The 24,546-nt window shown below is 46.4% G+C and overlaps 1 protein-coding gene across 16 annotated transcripts in view; it reads right to left on the bottom strand.

Moving 5' to 3' along the window:
* The window catches only part of EPB41L4B (erythrocyte membrane protein band 4.1 like 4B), a 144,185-nt gene that overhangs the window by 2,726 nt on the left and 116,913 nt on the right, over positions 1-24,546 (bottom strand). For 2 of the 16 annotated variants that reach the window (XM_069575484.1, XM_069575481.1), the window contains exons 21-25: positions 21,792-21,981; positions 19,736-19,813; positions 13,727-13,843; positions 11,426-11,494; positions 1,088-1,260 (exon numbers count right to left, since the gene is read on the bottom strand). In XM_069575484.1, the coding sequence (XP_069431585.1) occupies positions 1,088-1,260; positions 11,426-11,494; positions 13,727-13,843; positions 19,736-19,813; positions 21,792-21,981 (627 nt within the window). The remainder of the gene's footprint in view (positions 1-1,087; positions 1,261-11,425; positions 11,495-13,726; positions 13,844-19,735; positions 19,814-21,791; positions 21,982-24,546) is intronic. The other 14 variants (XM_069575486.1, XM_069575488.1, XM_069575482.1 and 11 more) reach the window with 9 other exon arrangements.

The raw sequence follows: 24,546 nt of genomic DNA, 5'->3' as shown, positions 1-24,546 counted from the left end.
AGAGCAGCCTCAGTTTAAATGCCATTTCCCAAGCCAGCTCTTGACTTGCTCTTTCAGGCTCCTTAAGGAACCCCTCCATTTGCCAGCCCTACAGTGACCTGAACTTGGCTGCCCATGGATTTCCCCCACCAGACTTCAGCTTCTGCAGGTACCGCTCCTCAGAGGACTGCCTGTTACATACACCAGTCCTCTCTGAACCCTCAGAGCTGAACGTAGGACCTGGCACATAGCACCCCCTCAGCAATGTGAAAGTCAAAGTGTTAGTCGCTCAGTTGTGTCCAACTCTTTGCGACCCCATGGACCGCGAGGCTCCTCTGTCCATGGAATTCCCTAGACGAGAATACTGGAGTGGGTAGCCATTCACTTCTCCAGGGGATCTTCAGTTTAATCTGAAATAGGATATAACTCAAATATCTAGTAACGGCAACAAGTGAGGTCAACCACATTACATGAATACAAAGAAACTGAAAGCGGTGAGAGCAGGATCAGTGTTGAAAAGAGAAGATCTGTGTTGGATGGAGGAAGTAATCAAAGATACTGTACACGCTGATCATACTGATGGAAGAAATGTGCGCCTGTGCATCGAGAAAGCGTGGGAAACCATTTGGAGGGCTAGTTTGTGGTTAGGGGTTATGTTTTGCTCACTCTACATCCTTAGCACCTAGAATAATACTGTCTAGCCTTTGATGCGGAGAAGGCAATGGCACCCCACTCCAGTGCGCTTGCCTGGAAAATCCCATGGACGGAGGAGCCTGGTGGGCTGCAGTCCATGGCATCGCTAAGAGTCGGGCACAACTGAGCAACTTCACTTTCACTTTTCACTTTCATGCATTGGAGAAGGAAATGGCAACCCACTCCAGTGTTCTTGCCTGGAGAATTCCAGGGATGGGGGAGCCGGGTGGGCTGCCGCTGTGGGGTCGCACAGAGTTGGACACAACTGAAGCGACTTAGCAGCAGCAGCCGCCTTTGATGATCTTTCAGTAAATACTTTGAGAATACATGAAGAAAAGCATGAATAAGAGAGTCGCAAACATTGCTGCAGATGTGACAACGAGCCTGAGCCTGGTTTCCCTGTCACCAGAGTTACCTGTTGGCACCTGCTGACCTGACACACCTGGTTGCTGGAGAAACAGGCTTCCGAATGGTGTAGATGGTCTGCACTGTGGACACGGTCTCTGTCAAGGGCCTCAGGGTCGCTGCAGGAATCAGCGGGGAAGACTGGCCAGGACAGCACTGTAATTTACTGTCTCTAAAGTCTGCCTGGAGGGGAAACAGAAAAGAGGACGTCAACCTCAATTTGGGTTTCATTTTCATATTGTCAGCTGTTTCCTCAGCCTTACTACACAGTCCCTGTCATTTTTTAATAATAGTTCATCAATAGCCACGTATTAAATCATTTTATTTAGTGCCAGCCACTATGCTAAGCACCTTACATGTATTACCTCTTCACAGTCTTTAAGGGGGAGGTCATGTTTCATCACGGTAGACACCACCATTTATTTATTTTTATTTTTTTTTTACTTTACAATACTGTATTGGTTTTGCCATACATTGATATGAATCCGCCATGGGTGTACATGAGTTCCCAATCCTGAACCCCCCTCCCACCATCCTCCCCATATCATCTCTCTGGGTCATCCCAGTGCACCAGCCCCAAGCATCCTGTATCCTGTATCGAACCTGGACTGGTGATTTGTTTCTTACATGATAGTATACATGTTTCAATGCCATTCTCCCAAATCATCCCACCCTCCCCCTCTCCCACAGAGTCCAAAAGTCTGTTCTACACATCTATGTCTCTTTTGCTGTCTTGCATACAGGGTCGTCATTGCCATCTTTCTAAATTCCATATATATGTGTTAGTATACTGTACTGGTGTTTTTCTTTCTGGCTTACTTCACTCTGTATCATCGGCTCCAGTTTCATCCACCTCATTAGAACTGATTCAAATGTATTCTTTTTAATGGCTGAATAATACTCCATTGTGTATATGTACCACAGCTTTCTTATCCATTCATCTGCTGATGGACATCTAGGTTGCTTCCATGTCCTGGCTATTATAAACCGTGCTGCGATGAACATTGGGGTACATGAGTCTCTTTCAATTCTGGTTTCCTCGGTGTGTATGCCTAGCAGTGGGATTGCTGGGTCGTAAGGCAGTTCTATTTGCAGTTTTTTTTAAGGAATCTCCACACTGTTCTCCATAGTGGCTGTACTAGTTTGTATTCCCACCAACAGTGTAAGAGGGTTCCCTTTTCTCCACACCCTCTCCAGCATTTATTGTTTGTAGACTTTTGGATCGCAGCCATTCTGATTGGTGGACACCATCATTTATAAGACGCACCATTTCTTGCACACGACACAGAGAAAAAGTAACTATTCAAACTCTGTCAGGCCCACTAGTGTAATATCTACTCTAATTTCAGAGATGTTAGAAGGTGGAAAAATGCACATCTTGGAACTGATTTTTATGGAAAAGGAAACTGAGGCTCAGAGACATTAAGCAATCTTCTCGAGGTCACACAGTAAGCACTAAGAATCAGTATTTAGAACCAAGATTCTAAACGGGGAGAATCTTTATCCTTGAGAGTCCTGAAAGACTACTGCTGAAAAATATAAGCCCCTGTTTGTTTTACAACTGCGTCCAGAGACAGAACTGAGCTGGCCTGGGCTGGAGCAATGCCAGGGAACTGGCCACAAGAACAGAGCGTCACAGAGTTGCTGGCGTGTGATGTTTGCCACGGGGGCTTTCACAAATGCTGGGATGTAGTGGTCACTTGTGTGGTTCCTTAGATAATGCTGGCTCATTTCTTTCCAGGGACATGGTAGGATTACACTTCCCCAGCCTACTTTTAAAACTGTTTTTTAATAAATATTTATTTATTTATTGGCTCTGCTTCCTGGCATGAGGGATTTTAGCTCTCTAGCAAGGGATCAAACCTGTGGCCCCTTTAGCGGAAGCACAGAGTCTTAACCACTGGACCCCTAGGAAAGTCCCCCTCAACCCCACCCTGAAGTTAGGCATGGCCAGTGCCTTGCTTTAGCCATGGACATGAGCCACCAGGTTTTATTTCCATTGGAAGAGTTAAGTGCTGGTGTGCGATTTGTCGCTTCTTTCCCCGCCTCCCCCCAGCCTCTGTGACCAGCAGTGTTCTAGAGGGCAGCTGCTCCATTAGCCAGGGTCCCAGAAACAAAGCAACACAGAGCAGAAGGCATAGCCCACCCATGGCGGTCATGCAGCATGAATAGGAAATTCAATTTGTCATTTTAAAGCATGGCTGAGTCCAACCTTCCTGATACAGGAGCTGGGGTAAGATGTTATTTTGTTGCTTCAATAAAGTGGGTGTAGGTTGGGCTTTTGATGCCAATTTTGACTCTTTCTGGAAAAAGAGGGAAATGTACTTACATACAAAGGCAATTGCAGGGAAGGTACCAGGGCATTAGCATGAATCAAGGCAGTGGCATCCAGCTTTACTAACAGTCATTATATTCCTCACTGCCATGCACACAAAATAGGAGAAAAAGAGCCAACCTCACTTAAGAATGACCTTGTGCTCTAAGTCACTTCAGTCATGTCCAACTCTTTGTGACCCTATGGACTGTAACCCACCAGCTCCTCTGTCCATGGGATTCTCCAAGCAAGAATACTGGAGAGGGTTGCCATTTCCTCCTCCAGGGGATCTTCCCAACCCAGGGACTGAATCCACGTTCTCTTAAGTCTTCTGCACTGGTAGGCGGGTTCTTTACCACTAGCACTACCTGAGCAGCCTAAGAATGACCTCAGGGAGCAGCGAAAATTACTATTATTAAATCTCAACCCTGAGTACTAGTCTTCTTAATATTTGCTGAACAAAGAAATGAATGAACCAACATTTGCTGGAACAAAGCAGGTAACATAGGGCCAGGCCAGGTCAAGAAGAAGATCATGGCACAGAAATCTGACCAGAGTCAGGCAGAGGTCCTCATCTTAGACAGACCGAGGCCCTTGGCTGACTATCAAGTAGACTCAACAGGCTCAAATACAAGGTAGGAACTGGCTTCGGAACCAACCAAGGAGTCTGGTTGTTGAATTCAGGCTCAAGGTCAATGCTGGATCAACTAGCAGAATAACTGTATGGAGTTCCCTGGAGCTGCTGAACTCCCCCTTGACTGTGGACAGGATAGGTCAGGGAGTCTCTGGAGAGGCCACCCCTATAGCAAGGTCAAATATCTTGACCTTGGTAGGGAGGAAAAGAGAATATGATGTACACGAGGAAGAAAATTAGGAAGCTGAAGCTTATGAATTTGGCTTCCATTACCATCGAGCTGTTGGTATTAATAACTTGCTAATTATAATCTCCAGTTTAGTCCTCTCTCCTGATACAGACTTCGATATCCAACTGCCAAAAAGCAAAAGGCAAAAGAAAAAGGCAAATGAGAAAAGGAAAGATATATACATCTGAATGCAGAGTTCCAAAGAATAGCAAGGAGATAAGAAAGCCTTCCTAAGTGATCAATGCAAATAAATAGAGGAAAACAATAGAATGGGAAAGACTAGTGATCTCTTCAAGAAAATTAGAGATACCAAGGGAACATTTCATGCAAAGTTGGGCACAATTAAGGACAGAAATGGTATGGACCTAACAGAAGCAGAAGCTATTAAGAAGAGGTGGCAAGAATACATGGAAGAACTGTACAAAAAAGATCTTCATGACCAAGATAATCACAATGGTGTAATCACTCATCTAGAGCTACACATCCTGGAATGTGAAGTCAAGTGGGCCTCAGGAAGCATAACTATGAACAAAACTAGTGGAAATGATGGAATTCCAGTTGAACTATTTCAAATTCTAAAAGATGATGCTGTGAAAGTGCTGCACTCAATATGCCAGCAAATTTGGAAAACTCAGCAGTGGCCGCAGGACTGGAAAAGGTCAGTTTTCATTCCAATCCCAAAGAAAGGCAATGCCAAAGAATGTTCAAACTATTGCACAATTGTACTCATCTCACACACTAGCAAAGTAATGCTCAAAATTCTCCAAGCTAGGCTTTAACAGTATGTGAACCAAGAACTTGCAGATGTTCAAGCTGATGTAGAAAAGGCAGAGGAACCAGCAATCAAATTGCCAACATCTGTTGGATCATAGAAAAGCAAGAAAATTTCAGAAAAAACATCTACTTCTGCTTCATTGACTATGCTAAAGTCTGTGTGGATCACAACAAACTACGGAAAATTCTGAAAGAGATGGGCATACCAGACCACCTTACCTGCCTCCTGAGAAATCTGTATGCAGGTCAAGAAGCAACAGTTAGAACTGGACATGGAACAATGGACTGGTTCCAAATGGGGAAAGGAGTATGTTAAGGCTGTATATTATCACCCTGCTTATTTAACTTATATGCAGAGTTCAGTTCAGTTCAGTTGCTCAGTCATATCCAACTCTTTGCAACCCCATGAACTGCAGCACGCCAGGCCTCCCTGTCCATCACCAACTCCTGGAGTCCACCCAAACCCATGTCCATCGAGTCGGTGATGCCATCCAGCCATCTCATCCTCTGTCATCCCCTTCTCCTCCTGCCCTCAATCCCAACCAGCATCAGGGTCTTTTCCATTGAGTCAGCTCATCTCATCAGGTGGCCAAAGTATTGGAATTTCAGCTTCAACATCAGTCCTTCCAAACACCCAGGACTGATCTCCTTTAGGATGGACTGGTGGGATCTCCTTGCAGTCCAAGGGACTCTCAAGAGTCTTCTCTAACACCACAGTTCAAAAGCATCAATTCTTCGGTGCTCAGCTTTCTTTATACCCCAACTCTCACATCCAATACATGACCACTGGAAAAACCATAGCCTTGATTAGATGGATCTTTGTTGACAAAGAAATGTCGCTGCTTTTTAATATGCTGTCTGGTTGGTGATAACTTTCCTTCCAAGGAGTAAGCGTCTTTTAATTTCATGGCTACAATCACCATCAGCAGTGATTCTGGAGCCCCCCAAATTAAAGTCAGCCACTGTTTCCATTGTTTTCCCATCTATTTGCCATGAAGTGATGGGGCTGGATGTCATGATCTTAGTTTCCTGAATGTTGAGATTTAAGCCAACTTTTTCACTCTCTTCTTTTACTTTCATCAAGAGGCTCTTTAGTTTTTCACTTTCTGCCATAAGGGTGGTATCATCTGCATATCTGAGGTTATTAATATTTCTCCCAACAATCTTGATTCCAGCTTGTGCTTCTTCCAGCCCAGCATTTCTCATGATGTACTCTGCAGAGAAGTTAAATAAGCAGGGTGACAATATACAGCCTTGATGCACTCCTTTTTCTATTTGGAACCAGTCTGTTGTTCCATGTCCAGTTCTAACTGTCGCTTCCTGACCTGCATACAGATTTCTCAAGAGGCAGGTCAGGTGGTCTGGTATTCCCATCTCTTTCAGAATTGTCCACAGTTTATTGTGATCCACACAGTCAAAGGCTTTGGCATAGTCAATAACGCAGATATAAATGTTTTTCTGGAACTCTCTTGCTTTTTCGATGATCCAGGGGATGTTGGCAATTTGATCTCTGGTTCCTCTGCCTTTTCTAAAACCAGATTGAACATCTGGAAGTCAATGGTTCTTGTATTGCTAAAGCCTGGCTTGGAGAATTTTGAGCATTACTTTACTAGCATGTGAGATGAGTGTAATTGTGTGGTAGTTTGAGCATTCTTTGGCATTGCCTTTCTTTGGGATTGGAATGAAAACTGACCTTTTCCAGTCCTGTGGCCACTGCTGAGTTTTCCAAATTTGCTGGCATATTGAGTGCAGCACTTTCACAGCATCACCTTTTAGAATTTGAAATAGCTCAACTGGAATTCCATCGCTTCCACTAGCTTTGTTCTTAGTAATTCTTCCTAAGGCCCACCTGACTTCACATACCAGGATGTCTGGCTCTAGGTGAGTGTGAGTGATCATACCTTCATGATTATCTGGGTTGTGAAGATTTTTTTTGTACAGTTCTTCTGTGTATTCTTGCCACCTCTTCTTAATAGCTTCTGCTTCTGTTAGGTCCATACCATTTCTGTCCTTTATTGAGCCCATCTTTACATGAAATGTTCCCTTGGTATCTCTAATTTTCTTGAAGAGATTTCTAGTCTTTCCCATTTTATTGTTTTCCTCTATTTCTTTGCCTTCATTGCTGAGGAAGGCTTTCTTATCTCTCCTTGCTATTCTTTGGAACTCTGCATTCAGATGGGTATATCTTTCCTTTTCTCATTTGCTTTCACTTCTCTTCTTTTCACAGCTATTTGTAAGGCCTCCTCAGACAGCCATTTTGCTTTTTTGCATTTCTTTTTCTTGGGGATAGTCTTATTCCCTGTCTCCTGTACAACGTCACAAACCTCTGTCTATAGTTCATCAGGCACTCTATCAGATCTAGTCCCTTAAATCTATTTCTCACTTCCACTGTATAGTCATAAGGGATTTGATTTAGGTCATATGATACAGTGTACATCATGTGAACTGCCGGGCTGGATGAAGCACAAGCTGGACTCAAGATTGCCAGGAAAAATATCAATAACCTCAGATATGCAGATGACACCGCCCTTATGGCAGAAAGTGAAGAGGAACCAAAGAGCCTCTTGATGAAAGTGAAAGAAGTGAATGAAAAACCTGCTTAAAACTAAACATTCAGAAAATGAAGATTATGGCATCCGGTCCCATCACTTCATGGCAAATAGATGGGGAAACAATGGAAATAGTGACAGACTTTATTTTCTTGGGCTCCAAAGTCACTGCAGATGGTGACTGCAGCCATGAAATTAAAAGATGCTTGCTCCTTGGAAGAAAAGCTATGACAAACTTAGATAGCATATTAAAAAACAGAGATATTACTTTGCCAACAAAGGTCCATCTAGTGAAAGCTATGGTTTTTCCAGTAGTCATGTACGGATTTGAGAGTTGGACCATAAAAGCTGAGCACCAAAGAATTGATGCTTTTGAACTGTGGTGTTGGAGAAGCCTCTAGAGAGACCCTTGGACAGCAGTGAGGTCAAACCAGTCAATACTAAAGGACATCAATTCTGAATATTCATTGGAAGGACTGATGCTAAAGCTGAAGCTCCAGTACTTTGGCCACCTGATGGGAAGAATTGACTCATTAGAAAAGACCCTAATGCTGGAAAATATTGAAGGCAGGAAGAGAAGGGGACGACAGAGGATGAGATGGTTGGATGGCCTCACCGACTCGATGGGCAAGAGTTTGAGTAAGCTCTGGGAGTTGGTGATGGACAGGGAAGCCTGGCGTATTGCAGTCCAGACACGACTGAGCGACTGAACTGAACTGATCCAGCTGCCCATTCCCTGTTTCCATCCAGGCATTTCCAACGCATTTCTAACACATCATGGCAAGAGGCAAATTCATTACCCTTCCTGGTTCAGTCTACCCTAAGATTTCCTTGTCTCAGTGAATGCATCCACTCTCTATCCACATTCTGCAAGTCAGAAATCTGAGAGCTATTTCTGGCCCTTTCTCTCACTCATCCAATCCAATTCCTCACCCGCCTCTTAAATATTTCCCTGATCTGTGCTCATCTATCCACCTCCACCATCAACAGCACTCTGGGTCAAGCTCTCTGCCTTCTTTCCCTTGAACTACTGTTTGAGGTTTCTAGAGGACTGCCCAGAGTCCACACTGCCTGAACCCAGCTCCTCTCACTGCCATCACAGGGATCATCGCCAAATGCAGCTGCCCTGTCCCTGGCCTGCTCAGAGTCCTTCAAAGGCTTCTCACTGACGGACTCCCCATCTGAGCTCAGCCAAGCATGGCTGCGCCCTGCAGGGTTTGTCCCTGCTTTCCTCCCCTTCCTCCTCTCATGCCCCACAGCCTTGCTCTCTGCCATCTAGGCCCACTGGCCTCGGTTCAGTCCCCTGGAGGTGGGATGCCCGCTCTGCCCCAGGACTGTGGCTCATGCTGCTCCCTCTGCCTGCTCTAGCTGCCTTCAAGCCACTCTTGCCCAGTTCTTCAAAGTCCCAGCATGGTTTCTGACATTGGCTTCCTGCTCCATCTCGGCCCCCGGCTTTTCAGGAAGGACTTCCCTGGGTGTCTCACAGCACTGCCAAGGCTGGGCAGCAAGCCAGAGTGCCCGCCATCGCCAGCAGAGGAAGTGGAGCTGGAGCCTCCAGCTAGGGAAGCTGTGCCCAGCCAAACTGCAGGGGCCAGATGAGTATCTGGCAGCAGCACTGAATGCCTGGCCCAGCCCCTGTGTCTCTGCCCTCTGTTCCTTAAAAGACAGGTGCTGGAAGCCGATCATGACCCTAGTGCAGACTGTTCTGCATGTGTGCATGCTAAGTTGCTGGAGTTGCATCCGCTCTGTGTGACCTCATGGACTGTAGCTCACCAGGCTCCTCTATCCGTGGATTCTCCAGCAAGAACACTGAAAACTGGGTCACCATGCCCTTCTCCAGGGGCTCTTCCTGACGCAGGGACAGAACTCACATCTCTTATGTCTCCTCCATTTGCGAGCTGGTTCTTTACCAGTAGCACCACATGGGAAGCCCCATGGATTGTTCTAGAAACCTGCTTTTGTCTCTGCACAGACTGTTGAACACCTTCCCAGGTCTGTTCATCCTCAGACCTGAATCAGCCACTGCTCACGCCCTCCTGTTCATATGGCTGAAGCCACCTCAGGTAGCTACAATCAGCCAGCCCCTGAGACTGCACTTCGAGCTACCCCTAGGGCACCACACAGCCCGCCCAGAAGATCCTCTAGACTGACCTTTGGAAGGAACCTCAGGGACCATGTGGTTCTAGGAATTGCAAACTCTGATCCCTGGGAGGAAGGGGGAGGGAGAGGAAAGAGGCATGCATGGGTGTTCAGTCATGCCCAACTCTTTGCAACTCCATGGACTGTAACCCCCCAGGATCCTCTGTCCATGGGATTCTCCAGGCAAGAATACTGGAGGGGGTTGCCATTTCCTTCTCCAGGGGATCTTCCCGACCCAGGGGATTGAACCTGCCTCTCCTGCATCAGGAGGCAGATTCTTTATCACTGAGCCACCAGGGAAGCCTCAGGAGAGAGAGGAGGGAGCCTAAACTCCCTACTTCTGCTCATCAGAGAGTAAGCTTCTGCACAAGCTCTTAATTAAAAGAAAAAAGTCGAGGAGCTGAAGAGAATCTTGAAAATCATCGAACTCTCTCACTTTGCAGATGAGGAAACTACAACATTTAAATGTTTAAAAACATTTCAGCAGTTTGCAGAGAGTTTAAATAAGCTGCTCAGCGACACAGAGAGCCATGGCAACAGGAAAGCCGGTTGTCATGACTACCTGCTCTTGTTATTACACCACCCTGCCTCTCCAGCATTGAGGAACAACTGTACCTGACATTCGTGGGATGGTCTGTGCATGGTCGAGTACTTTCAAGTTCTTGATCCCTTTTGACCCTTGCCTCAACCAGATATGAGGAGGAGGATGTTCTTATTACTATTTCCACTTTAAATAAAAGGAGACTGGTGCTCAGAGTGGCAAAATCTCAACTTAAAATCATAAGTCATACCATTATCAAGATGCAGATCCAACCCCAAAGCACTGAAAACAGAGTCTGATAAATGCATGTACATGTATGTTCATCGCAGTATTGTTCACAGTAGCCAAAAAGTGGGGAGAACCCAAAACCCATCCATGAATGGATACATTAACAAATCGTGGTATATAATGCAATGGAATATTATTCCTCCATAAGAAGAAATAAAATACTGATACATCCTACAGCATACATAGATGTGACAAACATGATGCTAAGTGACAGAAACTAGACATAGGTCACATAGTTTATGATTCCATTTTTGTGGAATATCCAAACTAGGCAAATCCAAAGAGACAAAATGCAAATTGGTGGCTGACAATGGCCAGAGTGAAGGGGAAAATGGGAATGACTACTTAATGGGCATGAGATTTCCTTTGGGGGTGATGAGAAGGTTTTAGAATTGGAGGCAGTAGTTGCATGACTCCAAATATACTAAACGCCACTAAACGGTCACTTCAAACATTGTTAATTTTATGTTACATGAAGCTCACCTCAATAAAATAAAGTAACTGGAAAATGCTGACCCTCAAACCCCAACTTCTCAGCCTCACAGAGTTCACAGTGATCAGAAGAGGCTGTTGGTGGGGCTTCCCTGGTGGTCCAGTGGTTAAAAACCCACCTTCCAATGCAGGGGATGCAGGTTTCATCCCGGGTCCAGAAACTAAGATCCCATATGCTTCGGGGCAACTAAACCTGTGCGCCACAACTAGAGAAAAGCCCATGAGCTAAAAAAAAAAAAAATCCTGCATGTCGCAACTAAGAAACAATGCAGCCAAAAATAAATAAATAAACATGAGCTGTTGGCATTGTCGGCTGGCAATCCACAGGAAAGCATGCCACCCAGGAACTATGTCTTGAAACACAGATCTGTTTTTCGGATCTACTTACGGTAAGCTGTGGCCCTGTGATGAAAGGATCAGGAAAAGGGGTCACTGTATCAGCCGGGAATGTTTTTATCTTCAAAAAAGAGACAGAGAAGAGTGTTACTTTCAGATTAGAAAACAAAGCTTTGAACTCTTTGGCAGCACACTTTTAAACTGAAGGATACAGGAGCACACACACCGAGCCTTCCTTGCTTGCTGAGGAAGTAAACCAAGGGCCCCTACGAGTGTTGCCTAGCGGCTGTATCTGAGCCTGGAGTTGTGCCATAGGGCCAGGCCTCTGCAAGGAAGACAGGCTGGAGTCCTGTGTTTGCAGGATACACTGCCTCACTCTGACCATAGCCAGGGAGTGTAATGAGGAGGCGAGGGAGACGTGGGGGCCTGCTGACGGCCCCTCTGCAGCTGTGCGGAATGGATTAGACGCCACTGATAGGGAACAGTCTATCAGAGTGGACAGAGTACCAGGAGGCCTGGACTAATCAGGCCAGGAGGGCTCGCTGTCCGTTCACTTTAGTTGTTGGGCTCCCTATAAACTCTGGGCAATAGAGGGAAACCTCAGGGGAACCCAGGTAAGCCTGGAAGACTCCTACCACCCTGGCCTTGGGGACAGAAGGCATGGTGATCACAAGTGCCCTGTGCTGGAGTCTGGAGAGGGTGGACATCCTACAGGATCAGGTTGTGCCAACTGGCCATCAAGAGCCTTTGTTTCCATTTCTTTCTCTTTGGTCATTTCATCTTTGGCCTCCTAGAGGCCTTTGGAGGGGAGGGGGCGAGGAGGGGTTATGTTTCTTTAAGCTGGCCTCAAAGACTGCCAGCAGGCCCAGGGTCCTGATGACTGGCACTAGCTTTGTCTGCAGCCTCGGGGTACAGAAACTGCCTGCTGGTGAACGCACATTGTTCCACTTCCACCAGAGGGCTGCAGCCAAGACACCAAGGCCACCACTTCCCATGTGCAGTCGCTTTAGTGTCTTTCAGGGTCTTGCCTACGGACAGTAGTTACTTGATGGCTTTGAGTCATTCTAACAGGGGGTAAGATAGGGATGCACAGGAACACATCAGATCAGACCCAAATCTGCTGAGGATTTCTGAGGGAGTTGAGTAGGTCTCAACTTAACCCATCCAGAAATGACAATGTCCTTGCGGTGGGCACTGAGATGTCTAATCCAAGCCCACTCACCCCTTCCCCAAACTCTCTTTTTAAACATCTCAAAATTCCCTTGGACTCAGGAGCCAGTTCACGTTCCTGGTAGTGACTACCTGCTGTGCAGCAAATAAAGGACTGGAGGAAGCCTTACTCCTTGCAGGGCTTAATGGTTCAACGCGGTATGCTGAGACCAACAGCAATGTGAAAGTAACACACAGAATAGACTCAGACCATCATGAAATAAAAGGGAAAAAGAGGATTATTATTGCTATTAAAGAAATGTGAGAGTTGGCAACGTCCAAGAGTTATCTTATACCTGCTCTAAAGAAGAAAAAGATATTCCAACAGTTACCCTCTGGGTTGCTGAGCTCGGACAAAGCACATACACTCTCCTGATGGTGCTGTCGTTGGTATCACCACGTTAGAATTGGGGACAAAGCCAAAGTTGCAATATTGAACCCAACAGGGTCTGGCCTGAAAAAATAAAGCCCCTGATGCACAAGTTATATGTGTTCCCTGGAACAGTGACAAACTGAAAACAAAGCACACGTCCTGCAGGAAAGAGTTTGTTAGGTAGATGATGGACCATTCACTTGATGGAATACATAGAACGTGGTACCAAGAGCAAGCTAGAAGCAATACAACATTAAGCAAAAAGAGGCAAATAGTAGGTGATGCTATGATTTAACTATGTAAAACTGTGAGTGAATATAAATAAATATTAGAAGGAAACATGCAAAAATGAAAAAAAAATGTTGTGCCAGGTTGGGATTACAGGAGATTCCTTTCAAGTCATTACGTAATTCTCATATCGTCATCTTGATAAACAGCAGGAAAAGACAAGTTAAAAGCTTTTGTTTGCAACAGAAATGCAACTACCAGTGTTCTCTCTGCGGAAAGCATCTATGCACATCATGGCTCTAGGAAAATGAACTCTTCACAGTTCTTGAGACCTACAGAGAAAGGGCTGGGACCACAGTCGTGAGTCCCAGTTTGACCAGGGCTGGTTGGACTCCAAACGCTGCGTCCATCCTGGAAAGACAGCCCCTGTGGCCCGGGCTCCTCCGGGGTCCGGTGCTCGTGCACACCCCTGGGGCTGCCGCCTGGTGCTCCTGCCCGCCTCACCTCTCCTGGCCAGGCCCCTCTCCCTGCCAGGGTACCTACCAGCCTCGTTTTGATTGGAGGGTGCATGCAAACTCCAGTGGTCTCTTCCTTCATGGGGAGAGAGAGTGGAGGAGAACAGCGAGAGTGGGCACAGTGGGGGGCGCTGGCGGGCTCTGCCTGCTCACGAGGAGAGGAGAGGAGAGGAGGGGAGGACGAGGTGGTGAGAGAGGGGGGGAGGAGATAAGGGAGGGGGAGGAGAGAAAGACAGCACAGTGCAAGATGGATTTGTCAACTCCAGTCTGCTCTCCAGCCAGCCTCACCCACAGCCTCCTTCCAGCCTCTGGCCACCTGACTTCTGATCCCTCCCGCTTCCCTCTTCTCTCCGCCTTCTCTCCTCCTCCCCGGCCCTCCTCAGTCTGCTCCACTGTCTGGGCAGAAGGACCCATCAAAACTCTCTTGCCAGGACTGGCAGGTGGGGGCCATCTCCTGCGCCAACCGCACAGGACCAGTATGCTGTTGAGGATGCTAAAGCATTGCCCAGGCCAAGTCAGAAAGAGCTCAGAGGAATCGATGAAGACGGCCGTGGGGGCAAAATGAGCAATGGCCACGCGCTTGAAAGCGTCGGCCTCCCATGCCCAGTGGCCTCCTGCTAAGTCACTTTAGCTGTGTTCGACTCTGTGCAACCCCATAAACGGCAGCCCACCAGGCTCCCCCGTCCCTGGGATTCTCCAGGCAAGAACACTGGAGTGGGTTGCCATTGTCTTCTCCAATGCATGAAAGTGCAAAGTGAAAGTGAAGTCGCTCAGTCATGTCCGACTCTTAGCAACCCCATGGACTGCAGCCTACCAGGCTCCTCCATCCATGGGATTTTCCAGGCAAGAGTACTGGAGTGGGGTGCCATTGCCTTCTCTATACTCTGCTAAATAAGGATCCACATTACAGTGGATAGGTGAGTAGAGAGCTCCAAGAAAGAGGTACATCAGTGAGGAGAAATACAGAGTTCAAGACTGCATCTGTCACGGCTCTTTATCTGTGCTCAGAAGACGTGCTGGCCATGATCCCCCTCCCACATCTATGGCCCCAGGCCTTGGCGTCTTGTCTAGGCACTCGGGGGAAGGGGAGCCTTGCTGCTTAGCTAGAAGGTACCAAGCATTGTGAGAAAACGCCATGTCACTTGGGATCCTGGGTTCCCCCGTTTTGTTGTTGTTGTTTAGTTGCTGAGTCGTGTCTGACTCTTTTTGCGACCCCACGGACTGTGGCCCGCCAGGCCCCTCTGTCCGTGGGATTTCCCAAGCAAGAGTCCTGGAGTGGGTTCCCAAGCAAGAGTCCTGGAGTGGGTTCCCATGTCCTGTTACCCAGCCCCAGCGCTAAACAGTGCCATGCACCCAGCAGAGATCCAACAGCTTGTACTAGTGAGGATGAGGACGGTGAGGAGAGAAAGCTCTGATGTTAGGAGAGTCACTGACAGGGTTAGTGTGAGTCTTAGGAAAGAACCATTCACTCCAGAGAACAAATACATGAGCATTTACTTAAGTCATTGCTATGATCCTGCCATGATGGATCAAGGACAGCCTCTGGGAAAGTTTCACTGAAAAATTATCAAGAACGTTGCAGCCTTCCTTTTCATCTCCAGATGGATCTAACGCCATCCATAGATAGTGCAGTCCTAGACAATCTCCAAGGGGCTTTTACAGCCATATTCCCAATGGCCTTCAACACAGCCTTGTTTTATTATTCAGATGTGGGAGAGGCAGAAATGACATTTGCAAAGCCTAAGTCCATGGGTCGAGACCCTCTCGGATATTGTTTCTAAGTCCATTTTTCAGAAACAGGGGCATCCACATTAGTCACCTGCAGTTAAGCTTTACCAGCCTACTTAAAATCTCCCCTTCTGGTCCTCAGGACAAATCCCATGCTCCACAGGACGCTATCTAAGGCACAAATCACCAGGAAACAGGGACATTCTGCCTTGAGGCCAAAATGTGTATTGGCCACCAGAGTCTGAAGTGAAGATTATAATGGATGACCTATTTGTCTAGCATCCGATTTAGTGGTAAAGAAATGTTGGTCAATTCCACAAGCATCTCTGACCTCTCTAAATGGAGATTTAGAACTCAGATTTTTAAATGCACCTGAGTAGATTTAAACAAAAGAACATCCTTGAGGTTCCCACACTTCTGACTCGTAATAAATGAATAGGAAATAAGATAACACGTGTAATAGGATACTACTCTGAAATACCATTTATATTTTCTCCTGGTATTTCTTTCCCTCCTAGGGTCTCTTCTACACTCACACAGCTAGGTTCTGAGTGGCTTCTGAGTTTCAAAATCTGACCTTTTGGGAGAATAGAAAGGTTTAGGTATAGATAAATGATGATTAAAATGTGTAAGCTTTCAAAAGAGATTGCCAGCTTGAGGATAGGTGAGAAAATTCACAGGGGAAGGGAGGAGGGGTAGACATGAGTGAGTGCTGAGCAAAGGGGCTCTGTGCCCCCTCATTTCCTAATGGAGGCTGGGGGACAAGGATGAAAGAGCAGAGGGGAGTGTCCTTTCTGATGCATTTTGAGTAGGCGCTGCCTGAGCCGCTGGTCCTATGCCAAGATGCTTCAAAGCCTTATTAAGAATGTTTGGATCCCCATGAAGACCTACTATATCCAAGTTTACCAGATGTGGGTAGGAATGGGATTGGTGGGCTTAATCGTTTATAAAATCAGGAGTGTTGATAAAAGAAGTAAAGCCTTGGAAGCTTCCAGTCCTACACCTGCTCATGGTTATCACTAACCAGCTTTCCTTGGACGAGATGTCTGTTTGACTGTGTTATGGGACATTGTGGTGACTTGCAGCAATGCCACTGCCCTCAGGCATGAATAAATGTACCTGTAAGACTCCTCCTCAAAAAATAAAATAAAAGAGCAGAGGGGACCTGCACCCTAGCAGGGAGGTCCACATCCCAGAAGCTCTGTGATCTCCATCATACAAAAGGGGTGTGAACAAAGCAGAGGGTGTCCCAGATGCACCAGCCAACAGGTGACTTCACAAACTAAAGAGACTTCCCTCACTTCCCCTGTGCCCTGATGAACGTGGACACAACCCCAGGGAGACTGGAAGAGGCACCCAATTTGACTTGAGATTAAGCTTTAGCCCTCCTGCTAGAATGAGGGTCAGAATAAAAACTAAGTTATTGAGACAAATGGAAAACCAACCCTTCTGATCCCCAACCCAGGGCCCGTTCTGGGCCCTACACAGCCTTCCTTTGGCTGAACCATCTCCTCCCTGACCCATGAACCCCTGATTGATGTTCCCTGACCCAGAGGGGACCTGGATCCTGACTGGCTCCGCAGTTGGGTGAGTGGGCCTGAAGTGTGGAGATCAGGGAGGGACAAGACCCCAAGAGAAAGCATCAGAGAGGCAGGAGGTGTGGGTGTTCATGGTCTTTGTTACCTAGGGAGGGAAGCTAGTGTGACTGACCTGGAGCAGATAGGATGATGCAGCCCAAGGTCAACACGACTCGTGTGTCCATATGCCCTCCCTCCGCCTCCCCTCACTCGACCAACACCCACACCCCCGTGCACAGCAGATGAGAATGCCAGATGGAGAGTGGGTGCTGTCTGTACTCACATGCCTTCTTCCCTTCCCATCCCCACGCCCCCATGCTTCCCTCCCAGGCAGAAACTCTTATCTGATCGCAAAGAGTCTGCGATGCAGATTCCAGGAATGGGCAGACAATAAAGCTGCAGAGGCTGCAGGACCTGGATGGCTAAACTGAGCCACACAACCAAACAGCCGGAGATTAGAGAAGAGAAGATTTGGGGAAATGAGGGGGGAAAGCTGGAAAGCATGTGTTTGTGGCAAGTTTGAGGCTGCAAGTCCTTAGGGCAGTGCACGGTACAAGAGAGTTAAGAAAGAAGCAAAAAGAGATTTGAGAACTGTTACTGGGAGGTGTTCATTTAATCTTCTTTCATTATTTTGAGAGATGCCAGTTAAAGACTGAATTTTTTTTTTTTTTTCACGGCTGTTTGGACCATACTTCATTCTATGCAGAGATTGGATCATAAGGGTCAAAAGTCATAAGGGTTAAACTAGCTCCAAAAGTGTCTTGGTTTAATGAAGTTCAGAAAATCTGTCCCGCTCCTCTCTCGCCAGCTCCCTGTCCTTCCAGCTCTAGTCCAAGGAGCCAGGGTAGTGATGTGGCTTTAGGAGGTTTGTCCAGTCTCAGACCCCAAGTCTAGTCTTTCCTTGGCTATCCTAGGAGATACAGAAGCCACGCCTCTCCATCACCCCAGCAACAGGGCAGAGAGGGCTCCAGTTCCTATTTCTGGGATGGTGGGAGGAACAGATGGAGGAAATGGAAGTAAGAGGACCAGACTAAGGTAGAAGCAGGCAGCGGGAGCCCCTCTTCCTCTCTAGGACCCTTTATCACTCTCAGAGATAGGACTCTGAACTGAAGTAAAACCAGAAATATCAGCCCTCCAGCACACCTAGTGTGTGTATGTGCTTTGTGAACATGTACCTGTGCCTCAAATTTGCACAAACAAGACAAAGATGCTTCATCTTGAGAACAGATACTCCCTGCCGACGCCAGCTGTGAAGTGAGTAGCTGTGTCTTGTCCCACGGCTGGGCAGTGCAGCACCTGGATCCTATTTCAGAGCTCTGTCAGAGCTGCCCAGAGACACAGGCAGAGTGTCCTGGGGACAGGGAGTAAGCTCCCTGTTGGAGGTTACCCTATCTTGGCAATCTGTCTAACAAGAAGGGCATGAATTACCAGCTCCATGTTCTTGAACATGGGAAGGAAGTAACTCTGCAGGTTCCTGAGCTGGGCATCACCCATGGTCAGCTCTCAGCTCATTATCCGAAGGAGCTGACTCAAAGCTCTCAGACAGTACCAGCTCACCAGATGAGATGCACAGTTGCAGAAATCACAAGTGATTTCCTTGTGCCAGCCAAGGCAGGAACAGTGATCATTCCTAAAGCCTGTGCAGCATTTGGCCTCATATGTCCCCTCTTGAAAGCTGCCCAGAAAACCTTCCCATCCAGGGCACCCTCATCCAACTAGCCTGTTCTGAATGACGTGCCACCTGGCTTCTCCCCAAGCATTCTGCACATGGCTCTCCTATGGATTCTGACCCTTTATCAACCAGAGCCCCTCCAGCCTCCAGCTGCCCTAACTGCTCCCAGAGCCTCGCACACAGCCAGACACACAGATCAGTTCTCGGGAGACAGTTTTTCACTTGGCTCATATTTTGACTCACAGGGCAAATTTGCCAACCATGATTTATGCTCCAGTACCCTTGGGTATCAGGCTAAGCCCAGCCAAAGTTATATTCAATCTTGCCTGTGTCATCTAGTGATATTAACAATATCTTATACACATTTATGTTGCTTTCTATGTGGGGCTCTCTCTTGTGTGATCCTCATCATACTTTAGGCAAGCAGGGCAAACAATGACATCCTTATTGGACAGAAGATGGGGCAGCAATTATCCAGTGGCCAGGATCTTAAGGTGAGGAGCAGAGACTGGAGCTAGCTCTGATCTGCATGACTCCTGGTCCAGTGCTCCCTCCCCCAAGTGGCTTTCCCTCCTGCAGGAATCCCATCCCTAAGGAGAGACCTGTCTGCAGAGGATATAGAATGGTAGGGAGGCACAAGGGGCCTGGAAAGCCAAGGTGAGGCCCTGAGCTGGTGCTTTAGGCCAGAGCATGTTGTTGGAAGAGACAGCAAGAGATGCCCCATGGCAGGCATGCGGGGCGCAGCCCAGGAAGCTGAGAACCCGAGCCTCAGGCGTGGAGGAGCCCTACGATGTTCAAGGATCAGCAGACAGGTGGGGTGCGGCTCCTGTTGCCACCCTCAGAGGAAAGGGGATACCAACCTCCCTTAGGGGCTCTGGGAGGTGGAGGGACTCCTGACGCCTGAACCCTGGAAGAAAGCTGACCCTGAGCCTCCAGGCTGTGAGCAGGACAAGAGGGAGAGCCTTCCCCTCGGTGATGCCCACCTCTGTCCATCTGTCCCACTGCCAAGACATGTCTATGGTCTGCGGCTTTTCTGGTTTTAGCAAAATGGAAAGTTTACCAGAGGAGTGGCTTCCGTGAAATCCATCAGGAGATCCCCCGGCTCCAAGGTAAAGGCACCTCCGCGGTTAGAGGGGCTCTACAGAGGCAGACAAAAACATCCCAGTTAGGGGTGGGAGGCAGGCGCACGAGAGAGGGGGTGTACGTATACATATAGCTGATTCACGTTGTTATACAGCAGAAATCAACACAACATTGTAAAGCAATGATCCTCCAATTAAAAAATAAAAACAATTGGAAAACAGAAATATCCCAGTGAGTGCTGGCTCTCGACTGACCATGGAATTTCATCAGAAAATACAGGTGTTCCCTACCTCTCTCCTCCCCTCACTTGCTAGCACTGAACTCATTATTACACCAACCCCTACTTCATGGTTCTCTTGCTCAGCAGGGTACAAAATATTGAGACCAAACCCCAGTTTTTCTGACATCTTCATGGGTAGAAACAGGTTATAGGGAGGGGGACTGTCTTTTTTGAAGCTGCAAACAATTTTTATTAAATGCTCTGAGTGCTCTTTGACTGGCCTTTGGGGGAAAAATACTTCAAAGAGTCCTTTGAATATATAAAGAGAAAGAAAAGACCCCATCTTGGATCCAGGGGGCCAAGACCTCAAGAAACTAAACTCATCTGCACAATAGTGAAGAAAAGCTTTCTGGTGGGAGGGTGGGATCTTTCATTTTTTGGAAAAATTTCTTCTGTCTTGCCCTGGAGTCTCAGCAGCATGGGGGCCTTGAAGCCCTATATGGGAAAAAATAAGTCTCAAATCTCATTAACTTGGTGCAAGCAGAGCCCTAAGGAGAGAGCTGGCCAGGAGAGGGAGCCCTGTGGCCTCTGACAGGATGCTGATTGCATCTCCAACCCAGTTCCCTTCTGTTTCGTAAATGTGTTCACGTGGTTTTACCTACGGCCTGGGGGACCGTAGAGAGGACCCTGTGTCCGCACTTGGGACAAAGCAGTGCTGGAACTTGGCATAGTGGAGGGGAACCCGACTTCAGTTCCCAGGAGGTGATCTACAGAAAAGCAGGGAGCTTCAGTCTGGGCCAGTCACAGGCTGAGGGGGTCCAGCCAGGATTCTGTTAAGGAACATGGAGATATTCCCAGAGACCCCCAGGAACGGAGACCCTGAAAGACTGCCCGAGGCATGCGGGATGTGCCTAGACTGTTGTTACTCTGATGTTACTGGGAATCGTGCTCCCTGGAGCCGCAGAAGCCTCGGGCATCCTGTTTGCACAAGCACTTTAATCTCCACTGGACTCATGGGTTGAGCAGGGTAGTAGATTTTACTCCCATTTTTGGGAAGAAGAAACTGAGGCTCAGAGAAACAAGGTCCATGAAGTGACTGCTCATTTAAAGCAGACATAGGTATTTGAAAGGAGCAACTGAGAATAGACTCTATGGCTCTGGTCTTGCCTTGGGGGGCCCCTGCCTCATGCACACAGCATTCCTCAGTGGGGTCCAGGGACCAAGCAACATTTGACCCAGCATTTGCTTGGAGAGCAAGACCAATCACTGAAGAGTGACTGCAACCAAGCATCACTCAAAGAAAACCAAGAGAAATGTCTTGTGTAAGACCTTTGTCAGCCCATTCACACCATTGGCAATTTCCTGAAATTTCAAGCCGACAGATAGAATATTAACCAATTTCAAACTATCAACACAGGCTATCTCCCATAAGGAACGAGATGGGGATACTTCTAGGTTTTTTCTTCTCCAGATTTTCCATTTTGGCGGGTAAAAAGCCATTTCTCACTCTCTGTCTTCACAGTGGAGTAATAGTGTTCGTAGGGATGATATTTTAAAACCAAAACTGCCCTCAGAAATCTCTTAAATTTCCCTTTAAGTACAGAACACATGCTTTTATATGATACTATTTGTCTCTCATACATGGTTATCTTTCAGGGACAGATTATATTAAAAAAAAAACACGTGGTTGTTACTGTTGTTTTAGGAGCACCCAGAGTTGACGACACAAAGCTCAAACGCACACAGATGCCACACACGGAATTTACGCAGACACTGCAGCAAGAAGAGCTCCTCCTCAGGGCCTCTCCCGTACCTTGGCCCCTGGGGACAGCTGGCCCTTGCCTTCTGAGCCCTGAGGCGAGCTGATCTTGTGGACTTTGGGGGACAGCAGTGGCACTGAGGCTTGTGTGGTGGTGGCGGTGGTGGCAGCTGCGGGTGCAGTTGTGGTCGCTCCCACTGCCTCAGCCAGGTCTGGAGGGAGGTCGTCTTCATCACTGCGGTTACTAAAAGCACATGAAGCTCTGCTCATTACAATAATAAACAGGCCGTGGGGAGTGGAGGTAGGTGGGGAGGGCTGGGACAGCTAGGCTGGGGGCTGGGGTTCTCCCCAGATGTCTACCAGATGTCCAGCTTACGGGAGCCAATATATCGACCTTTAGCCAAAGCAAACTTGGGCTGGATTTTCTGTCACTTGCCAAGGGATGAAAAACAAATTTTAATATAAAAATATAACATAATAATTATCATTTTATCCATTTGTAAGCATATAATTCAGTGGCTTAGATATTCACAATGTTGGATAGCAATTACTTTATTTATACCCTAGACTTTTCTATCATCCCAACAGCAACTCTGTACTCGTCAGACAATATCTCCCCATGGTCTCCTCCCTGTAGTCCCAGGTAATGTTTGTTCTGCCCTTGGGGCTCAGGGGCCACCCCCAAATATGCCACAGTAGCATATTGATTTTTTTATTAGGATAGAGTTTTTAATCTTAATAAAACTATATGGAGAAAAAACTTAATACATTTTTTACATAGCATTTTTTGAAGACCCTGAAGGAAAGATTGAATTACCACCATCACTGAAAATTTATTTCTGGAAATGTCCACAGGATTTTTTAATTAATCAGGTAAGAGATATTTTTACCATTAAATAAAATATGCATTCACTATGAGATATAATATCCTAGTTATGAAAATTTGCATTTTAGAAACAATTTAGGGTAATTTTGTCCTTTGGCATTTAGTCAGAAAGAGTAATGACTTTTGGCATTTAAATCAGAAATAAATATTTATCAATATAGTTTGTACTCCCTACCTTGTGTGTTCAGTGTTTCTTTTCAAAATAGCAGTTATGTGGGGATAAGAAAACTTACTGGTACCGAGGTACATAAATTTCAACGTGAGGATTTCAGTATGATGTCAAGGGTTTTGTAAGAGAAATATTTGCATTTTTGTGCTTCTTTTCCCCTTCAAAGAGTGCTTACAAGTACAGTCTGGAAAATGGGAAGTGGAAGAGCAATGGTCTTAGGATGCATGTGATAAAATGATTAGGGAGAGGACAAGGGAGTAAGCAGAAAATCGAAAATAAAGATTCCATGAGAGGTTGAAGAATGTTTATATATAGTTTGTACTGGCTTCCAAGAGAATATTGAGATTCTGCTGAGGGTCTCAAGTTTTCTTCTTCTCTTCATAATGTCAAATTATAACGTAAAGTATTGCAGAAAGTTGTTCCTTACTTTCTGACAGACTTTCTCCTTTCAGCTTGTTATGTGGTATAAAGCTCTGTCCATCTGTCATATTGATTATTTTGAATTAAGTTACTTAAGAAATGGCCACCAGCACTCTGACCCTCCTCTCTGTCTCCCTGAAAGCAGGATATAAATCTCTCACGTGAAAGGTGTACTCCCTATAGTAGGCAGAAAAAAAAGCGAAGTTGCTCAGTCGTGTCCGACTCCTTGCGACCCCATGGACTATAGCCTACTACGCTCCTTCGTCCATGGTATTTTCCAGGCAAGAGTACTGGAGTGCGTTGCCATTTCCTAGGCAGAAAGACCCCTTTATCACAGAGATAGGGAATTTAGGCCAAGAAGTCTATATAAACAAACCTTGCTACTTCTTTAAGTTACTTCCCCAAGTCCAAACTGTTTATATTCTTCACTAATTGAGCACCCGATACCTAAGTTTCTTTATCCTGTCAATTGCTTACAAATTTTTTATTTCTTTGTCTAAAAAGTACAAAAGCTGCCTGCTTTGGCCACTTCTTAGGTGCTATTTCTATGAGATATCCATGTGCATGAATTAAAACTTGTTTCCTGTTCTCCTAATAACCTGTCTTCTTATTTTATTATTAGTCTGGCCACAAGAACTCAGAAAGGGAAAAGGGGAAATTTTACACCTCTCCTCAACATGGTTTTCTGTCTGAATGAATGTGACTACTCTAGGTACCTCATATAAATGAAATTATATAGTAAATACTTCTCTGTATCTGGGTTATTTTTTTTTACTATAATGTTTTCAAGATCTATCCATGTTGTAGCATAAGTCAAAGTTTCATTCCTTTTTATGGTTGAATAATATTCCATTGTATAGATAGATTATATTTTGTTTATCCCTTCATCTGTTGATGGATACTTGGGTTGTTTCTGCCATTTAGCTATTGTTATGAACGTGGTGTGCAAACATCTGTTTGAATCTCTGCTTTCAACTCTTTTGGACTGGAATTCTACCTACGAGGGGAATTGGTGAGTTGTATAAGTAGTTCTATGTTTAACATTTTGAGAACCACCAAACCAAGGGATGTTATTCTGAGTAGCCTCCCATAGAAGGGTAAATATAAGAGCTGTAGAAACCTACTGTTTTGAATGAAAGACTCCTCTTATGGTCTAACAGGAACTGTCCCTTTGGTGATAAACTGGTTATAAAGGAGGAGTTGGGCACAATTGTCTTGGGGCCAAGTATTTCTGATTTTAGACCCTCTCTGATCAAACGGGATGACCCATGATGGAAAGGACACTGGACAGGAAGTCACCATGAGGGAGGAGAAGTCTGGGCTGGCATCCGGGG

The sequence above is a fragment of the Ovis canadensis genome, chromosome 2 (assembly GCF_042477335.2).
Source record: "Ovis canadensis isolate MfBH-ARS-UI-01 breed Bighorn chromosome 2, ARS-UI_OviCan_v2, whole genome shotgun sequence".
In the NCBI taxonomy this organism is placed as follows: Eukaryota; Metazoa; Chordata; class Mammalia; order Artiodactyla; family Bovidae; genus Ovis; species Ovis canadensis.
The sequence above is the reverse complement of the archived record's forward strand: the minus strand, read 5'-3'. Positions and strand labels throughout refer to the sequence as shown.